The sequence below is a fragment of the Lytechinus variegatus genome, chromosome 9 (assembly GCF_018143015.1).
Source record: "Lytechinus variegatus isolate NC3 chromosome 9, Lvar_3.0, whole genome shotgun sequence".
NCBI classification, from domain to species: domain Eukaryota; kingdom Metazoa; phylum Echinodermata; class Echinoidea; order Temnopleuroida; family Toxopneustidae; genus Lytechinus; species Lytechinus variegatus.
The window spans coordinates 18701225-18710524 of NC_054748.1; the positions used below are offsets into that span (position 1 = coordinate 18701225).

The 9300-nt window shown below is 37.5% G+C and overlaps 1 protein-coding gene across 1 annotated transcript in view; it reads left to right on the plus strand.

The window, feature by feature from the left end:
• LOC121421140 (nitric oxide synthase-interacting protein homolog) overlaps positions 1-6715 on the plus strand; it is a 59516-nt gene extending 52801 nt beyond the window's left edge. The window contains exons 8-9 of the mRNA XM_041615796.1: positions 4637-4700; positions 6282-6715. Coding sequence (XP_041471730.1) covers positions 4637-4700; positions 6282-6466 — 249 coding nt within the window. The 3' untranslated portion in view covers positions 6467-6715. The remainder of the gene's footprint in view (positions 1-4636; positions 4701-6281) is intronic.
• The last annotated feature ends 2585 nt before the right edge of the window (positions 6716-9300 follow it).

The following is a 9300-nucleotide window of genomic DNA, read 5'->3' on the forward strand; positions in this document are numbered from 1 at the left end:
ATTGTTTTGTTGAAAATTCACTGTGCTTCTCTTTGTTTCCAAAGGACATTGTGCAAATATCCCCCCAAAAAATTATGACACTGATGGATTTCCATAGAGTTACGATTGATTGGATCAATTGTAACTCTTTGTAAGACAGGTGTGTGTGTATTTGAGTTTTGTCAGACGTTTATCAATCAGAATGATATGATTATTTACGTCTGGGACCGACCTTTAATGTCACCATCCGAAAGACGTGACCAGGGTTCAAACCTCTGCATCAATTTGTAACTTCCCCACGTAGCTTGGATTACAGGCACATGCCCTAACGCCCAGTTGTGGCGTGATCAATGTAAGACAGGACCTAGATATTCATTGATTTATAAGGACTATTGTTATAAGCTACTGTAAATCCTTGCATCTGATTGGCTGAAAGCAAGTAATTGAGTAAAAATCACTGACATAATTTTCATGTAATGCTTCCCAGTATTTGTTTTGATATTAGATTTAGTATTTAGATATGATCATGTCTTGGATTGATAGATCAAAACTTAAAATAGCACTTAATCCTTGTATGGTTTTTGCTGTAGTTATATTGTTCATTATTGTGCTTTATAATGCTTTATAATGCTGAGCGCGTGAAAGCTGCTTGAGCTACTGCCAGGGTAATAATATCCAAGTCCTTTGGAAGCCCATAGAGACGTTACTCATAATGTGTAATGCACTATACAAGAACTGACTAATATTATTATATTCATACTTCCTTTTTTTTCTTTTTTCTTTCTCTCATTCATCTTAGACACAAAATTAAATTATGATATATATTACTTTACCTTTACCCGAGATTCTGGAAGAATGCTGATGATCCCAGCAGTCGTGCCTCCATTTCAATAATAATAATAGACAGTTCTTGTATAGCGCATAACACATGATAAATAACGTCTCTATGCGCTTCCAAAGGATTTGGATATTATTACCCTGGCTTTAGCCCCGCAGCCTTTTTACAGCGCGGTGGCATTTCAAGGAATAAATTCCTGCCAGGTACCCATTCACCTCACCTGGGTTGAGTGCAGCATAATGTGGATAAATTTCTTGCTGAAGGAAACTACGCCATGGCTGGGATTTGAACCCACGACCCTCTGTTTCAAAGTCCGGAGACTAATCCACTGGGCCACAACGCTCCACAAAGTCCTTCATCCTTCTCGTTAGTTAAACCTTGGTCACATTTGCTCTACGGCGGCCGTAGACACCTGAAATCGAGAGATTTCTGCGGTGACCGCAAGGTCGACATACGGCGGAATCCTACTTTTTACAGGCCGTAGAATTTTAACGCGGAGTTATGACATTTTTTCTTTTCTACCCTCGCCGTAGAAATTAGACTAGCCGTAAGCATGGCGTAGAATGGTCTACGGCGGCCGTACGTCGAGCGTACGGTGGCTGTGCGGCTGCCCTCCTGTTTTTTGTCTCACCTGCGAAGCAAAGTGAGACTATAGGCGCCGCTTTTCCGACGGCGACGGCGGCGGCGGCGGTGGCGGCGGCGGCGTCAACATCAAATCTTAACCTGAGGTTAAGTTTTTGAAATGACGTCATAACTTAGAAAGTATATGGACCTAGTTAATAAAACTTGGCCATAAGATTAATCAAGTATTACTGAACATCCTATTAGAGTTTCATGTCACATGACCAAGGTCAAAGGTCATTTAGGGTCAATGAACTTAGACCATGTTGGAGGATTCAACATCGAAATCTTAACCTGAGGTTAAGTTTTTGAAATGACATCATAACTTAGAAAATATATGGACCTAGTTCATGAAACTTGGACATAAGGTTAATCAAGTATCACTGAACATCCTGCATGAGTTTCACGTCACATGACCAAGGTCAAAGGTCATTTAGGGTCAATGAACTTTGGCCGAATTGGGGATATCTGTTGAATTCCCATCATAACTTTGAAAGTTTATGGATCTGATTCATGAAACTTAGACATAATAGTAATCAAGTATCACTGAACATCCTTTTGCTCGTTTCAGGTCACATGACCAAGGTCAAAGGTCATTTAGGGTCAATGAACTTTGGCCGAATCGGGGGTATCTGTTGAATTACCATCATAACTTTGAAAGTTTATTGGTCTAGTTCGTTAAACTTGGACATTAGAGTAATCAAGTATCACTGAACATCCTGTGCGCGTTTCAGGTCACATGACCAAGGTCAAAGGTCAATGAACTTTGGCCGAATTGGGTGTATCTGTTGAATTACCATCATAACTTTGAAAGTTTATGGATCTGATTCATGAAACTTGTACATAAGAGTAATCAAGTATCACTGAACATCCTGTTCGAGTTTCAGGTCACATGATCAAGGTCAAAGGTCATTTAGGGTCAATGAACTTTGGCCGAATCGGGGAAATCTGTTGAATTACCATCATAACTTTGAAAGTTTATTGGTCTAGTTCGTTAAACTTGGACATTAGAGTAATCAAGTATCACTGAACATCCTGTGCGCATTTCAGGTCACATGACCAAGGTCAAAGGTCAATGAACTTTGGCCGAATTGGGTGTATCTGTTGAATTACCATCATAACTTTGAAAGTTTATGGATCTGATTCATGAAACTTGTACATAAGAGTAATCAAGTATCACTGAACATCTTGTGTGAGTTAGAGTAGTTTTCAAAGTCAGCACTGCTGCTATATTGAACTGCGTGATGCAGGTGAGACGGCCAGAGGCATTCCACTTGTCTTCCCTCCTTTCCCCTTCTCCTTTTGTGTTATATGCTCGGAGCCACAAGGCACGTATTAAGAATTTTGCACCTCGGGGGCCCGACCTATAATTTTTGGCCCATATGCATGTGTAGTTTTCAAAAAAAAAAGTGGGGACCCCTCTTCGTCAGGCAAACAGGTGCCTTAAATGCATGTTGAATTATTTTATTTCATAATCACATAAAAAAGGGCAACTGCAGACCACTTTTTTGATGATAACTTAATTAAAAGCAAACAATCCATGAACATGATGTAATACCACGATTGCCCGATTATTAAAAAAAAAGTTATTGAAATTACAGGTATAACAACCTAATCAGTGAAAGTAATTGCAAATATATCTCTTCATCATCATTATTAGCAGCATCATTGTCATCATCATAACCAGCTTATTATCATTATATTCATCAACCTCCTCTTTTTTTCCTCCCCTCCTCATCATCACCATCATCATCATCATCACCATCATCATCACCATCATCATCATCATCACCATCATCATGATCATCATCATCTTCATCATCATCAACATCATCATCATCATCTTCATTATCATCACCATCATCATCATCATCATCACCATCATCACCATCATCACCATCATCATCTTCATCACCATCATCTTCATCACCATCATCATCATCTTCATCATCATCACCATCATCACCATCATCGTCATCACCTTCCTCACCATCATCACCATCATCACCATCATCACCATCATCATCATCATCATCATCATCACCATCACCATCATCATCACCATCATCATCATCACCATCATCATCATCATCACCATCATCATCATCATCATCACCATCATCATCATCATCATCATCATCATCACCATCATCATCATCACCATCATCATCATCATCACCATCATCACCATCATCATCATCATCATCACCATCATCATCATCATCATCACCATCATCATCATCATCATCTTCATCATCATCACCATCATCATCATCATCGTCATCACCTTCCTCACCATCATCACCATCATCATCACCATCACCATCATCGTCATCGTGATCATCATCGTCATCATCATCACCATCATTATCTCCATCATCATCATCACCATCATTATCAACGTCATTATCAGCAGCATCATTGTCATCATCATAAGATTATGATCATTATAGTCATCCTCCTCATTATCATCATCAAAATTGTAGTCATTATCATCATCAGGACTATCCTTATCTGAATGACTGTTATTGTCATGTTTAAAGTTTATTCCAGTGATTACTATGAAGATCATCAAGGAGTTCTTTTGTAAATAAATCATTTCATATACGTTGCTCAAGAAAACTGAGACGACAGACCACCCAATTCTTCCTCATGCTGAATTAAATTCTAGTAAAGTTTTAATTGCGATGAAATAACATTATCAACAAAAGAAATTACAAGTATATCAATAGAACTACAACCATACATTCTAATCAAAATATTTACAGTGTGTAAAGAGTACAGTATAGATGGGAAATAATGAAATATGATAAATGATAATGAAAAAAACACCTGTATTATTTTATGAAAACGTGCAAAAAGGCTACCGGTACCTTTCTTTTTAGTGATTCTGTATTATTTAAACTTATTAAAATAAGGTTTGAAGCAAGCAAAGTCAGGAATCTACTTTTGAAATTTGCAGAGATAAATGAAAGTATTTCAATGATAGAAAATTAATGAAATAAGGACTGTTATTTTCATATGATTACAACCAAAACTGTTTATATTAAAAGCTATATCTGATTCTTTTTTTCTTGAGAATCGATTGATATTTTGTTAACCAGTTATTCATTTGATCACCTCAATACAAATTTACTTGTGTTGAAATTTTTAACTCTGTGTATAATTTATCCTCTTATTCCAAAACCTCTCACTTAGAAACTGGATGAAGATGGAAAGAAATCACAACAATTGAAGAGAGTCCGAGACTTTGTAGAATCAGGTAAGTTAACATATATAGGACTAACGTAAAGAAGATTTACAGTTCACCATGTGTAATATGAAGAAGGGAAAGGAAATACAGTCAGACAAATTAAAATGGAAAGACGAGAAAGGATGAAAAGAGGAAATTAGAGGTATTCTTTTCTCAAAAGTGAGTGAAGTCCTGAAAAGGACTGTAAACCAGATGAGATGAGCTGAATATGTCTTGAGAAGCGATGATTTGAGTAGTAGCAGGATGAAGTGAAGAGAGAGCTTGTCTCATCTGGTTAACAGTCCTTTTCAGGACTTCACTCACTTTCAAGAAATGAATACCTCTAATTTCCTCTTGTCATCCTATCTCGTCTTTCCATTTCAATTTTTCTGCCTATTTCATTTCCCTTCATATTATAGATGGTGAGCTGTAAACTTATTCCAAATGATAAACTCCACCATGCAAACCTACGAAGATCATCTGATACATAGGACTGTGTCAAATAGTGATTTTCAGAGAAGAACAAACTGATATACGATGTTTGCATGATTATACATATATGTATAACTTATTTAGAAAATGCTTTGAATGGATACATCTTTGCTTGCCATTCCAAAGGCTCCTACAAAAATTGGTGATCGCATATTAACTGCTAGTGCTTCTTAAAGGGATAGTCCAGGCTGGAGATATCTATATTTCAAAAAATAGAGTGAAATTCACAAAGCAAAATGCTGAAAATTTGATCAAAATCGGATAACAAATAACAAAGTTATTGAATTTTAAAGATTTGCATTACTAGTATTCCGTTGAAACAGTTCTTGGCATGTCTTTATGAATATTTATTAGGTGGGCTGATGATGTCATATCCCCACTTGTTCTTTTGTATTCCATGATATGAAATTAGGTTTATGCAAAAATTTTCTAACAAGAACTAAAACAATTGGATTGACAACTGATAAAGTGCATCAGTTATTTATTGCTGCAACTTTGCCGCATAATGGAGACACATCATTTACACATGTTTGAAAAAATGAAACATTTATTATTCATGTAATAACATAAGAAAAGGGAAACTGGGGAAGTGACATCATCAGCCCACCTAATGAATATTCATGATGATGTGCATATAACTGTTTTCACAAATTATCTATAAACTTTAAAATTCAATAACTTTGTTATTTGTTATCTGATTTTAATCGTATTTTCAGCATTTTGCTCTGTGAATTTTACTCTATTTATTTAGATATAAATCCCTTTAAGAATCCGACAACGTCCCTTCTTTCATTATATCATCAAACAAACTCTACTGACAAATTGAAGAAAATCCTTGAAACTTACTTCTTTTTCAATTATTTCCTTCTTGTTTATGCCTTTTGTATATGTATTTGTAAGAGTACTGAAAATATCAAATACATTGATACTTGTTCGTAAACGCTATGATGTAGAGAACTATGGAGAGCTAAATGTTGGTTATTGATATTATTCTAGATGCTTGGTTCGTTGGCTTTCCATAGTTAAGATTGGTTGGCTCAACTAAAACTCATTGTAAGACAGGGCCTGGATTCTTCTTTTATAATAATATAAAATGTACAAAGCTTTCTTCTTACGCAGAGAGTAGTATCATTGGCGGAGCCTCTTCTGCTAAGCGAGCAAGGACGGGCGAGGCGTCGACATGGAACTGTACCAAGTCGGTTTCTAACATGATTGATGGCAGAAATAAAGAATTGGCGAGCTTCTGGATCCCTGAACACACTCCGGATGCAAAACCAACCCTCGTCAAAAAACCTGTGAGTTAAAAACCATCAAATCTCTGTTACATTAAACTTTGTGACTGATTTTTGGGCAGATTTCTAAGATTGATTGCATTGTAAAAATCAACCCCACAATCAATTGCTAAGCTTTATGTAACATGGCTCAGTTTGATTTTTTTTATAATGCAAATTCTGTGTTCTTGGGTACTCTAACATCAAAGTGTATATTATGTAATGACATGAGACCCAGGAAGGATTTAATGAAACAGGGCACTATCTTACAAGAGTTGCAAGTGATCCGATCAATCACAACTATGGACGGCCAGCTACGTCAACATCTATTATTCATGTTTAAAATATTTTTAAACTATGATGCATATTTCATGCATTTATTGTTTTGTTGAAAATTCACTGTGCTTCTCTTTGTTTCCAAAGGACATTGTGCAAATATCCCCCCCAAAAAATTATGACACTGATGGATTTCCATAGAGTTACGATTGATTGGATCAATTGTAACTCTTTGTAAGACAGGTGTGTGTGTATTTGAGTTTTGTCAGACGTGTATCAATCAGATGTGATTATTTACGTCTGGGACCGACCTTTAACGTCACCATCCGAAAGACGTGACCAGGGTTCAAACATCTGCATCAATTTGTAACTTCCCCACGTAGCTTGGATTACAGGCACATGCCCTAACGCCCAGTTGTGGCGTGATCAATGTAAGACAGGACCTAGATATTCATTGATTTATAAGGACTATTGTTATAAGCTACTGTAAATCCTTGCATCTGATTGGCTGAAAGCAAGTAATTGAGTAAAAATCACTGACATAATTTTCATGTAATGCTTCCCAGTATTTGTTTTGATATTAGATTTAGTATTTAGATATGATCATGTCTTGGATTGATAGATCAAAACTTAAAATAGCACTTAATCCTTGTATGGTTTTTGCTGTAGTTATATTGTTCATTATTGTGCTTTATAATGCTGAGCGCGTGAAAGCTGCTTGAGCTACAGCCGGGGTAATAATATCCAAGTCCTTTGGAAGCCCATAGAGACGTTACTCATAATGTGTAATGCACTATACAAGAACTGACTAATATTATTATTATTTTATTCATACTTCCTTTCTTTTCTTTTTTCCTTCTCTCATTCATCTTAGACACAAAATTAAATTATGATGTATATTACTTTACCTTTACCCGAGATTCTGGAAGAATGCTGATGATCCCAGCATTCGTGCCTCCATTTCAATAATAATAATAGACAGTTCTTGTATAGTGCATAACACATTATAAATAACGTCTCTATGCGCTTCCAAAGGACTTGGATATTATTACCCTGGCTTTAGCCCCGCAGCCTTTTTACAGCGCGGTTGCATTTCAAGGAATAAATTCCTGCCAGGTACCCATTCACCTCACCTGGGTTGAGTGCAGCATAATGTGGATGAATTTCTTGCTGAAGGAAACTACGCCATGGCTGGGATTTGAACCCACGACCCTCTGTTTCAAAGTCCGGAGACTAATCCACTGGGCCACAACGCTCCACAAAGTCCTTCATCCTTCTCGTTAGTTATACCTTGGCAGAGCTGCCAAGTAGTACGATTTTTCCGTATTTCATACGGAAATCAATTTAAAATACGGCAGTACGCTTTTTCATGATAAAATACGGGAAAAAACAAATTAGAGAAGAAAATGTATTCCGTGTGTTGCTGCCCTCTACGTTCAATGAGTTATGCTTTCATCAAGGCTTTCCGATTAGAATTTTCGATATCCTGGCGAATCAATGCGGGTGACAAGTTCCGAGCGCACGCACGTAGTTTACAAGCGCAAAGCAGCGGCTCAAATCGCGATATTTTGCGACTGGTAAATACGTCTGTAAGGGTGATGACGTCATCCAAGATGGCAACTTACGTTGACCGACGGAAGGATCGAAGATGACGATGTTTCGATCATGATTTGAAACGAATTAGCCGTAACTGCGGTCTAAGGTACGATATTTCTGAATTTCATACATTTTTCCGTAAATATGGATGCAATTTCTTTTTCATAATGTGATATTTTATGATTTTATGTGCAAAAAACGATCGGAAAAAACAGGTTTCCGTCAAATGTATAGATCTAACGTTACTGCTAATACGTTGTCTGTACGTACGGGCCTCCAAATTCTTCAGTCTATGTATTGGTGAGTGAGCCAACGCAGTTCAGCGGAACAACCAAAATCTAGACTGAAGCTTTCGGTCTCGTGTGCGACGGTGTTGGGCGCAAAATAATGTAAGAAGTGATCGAACTTTGCCATTATGCATGCATATTTATCTCATGGTAAAAATACGGATTTTTTTGTCAAAATACTGATTTTGGGGGATAAGAATACTGAAAATGCAAAATACAACTTGGCAGCTCTGCCTTGGTCACATTTGCTCTACGGCGGCCGTAGATACCTGAATTCGAGAGATTTCTGCGGTGGCCGCAGGGTCGACGTACGGCGGATTCCTACTTTTTACAGGCCGTAGGGGTGGCCGTAGAATTTTAACGCGGAGTTATAACATTTTTTTTTCTACGCTCGCCGTAGAAATTAGACTAGCCGTAAGCATGGCGTAGAATGGTCTACGGCGGCCGTACGTCGAGCGTACGGTGGCCGTGCGGCTGCCCTCCAATTTTTCTTCCCTCCTTTCCCCTTCTCCTTTTGTGTTATATGCTCGGAGCCACAAGGCACATATTTAGAATTTTGCACCTCGGGGGCCCGACCTATAATTTTTGGCCCATATGCATGTGTACTTTTCAGAAAAAATGGCGACCCCTCCTCGTCAGGCAAACAGGTGCCTTAAATGCATGTTGAATTATTTTATTTCATAATCACATGAAAAAGGGCAACTGCAG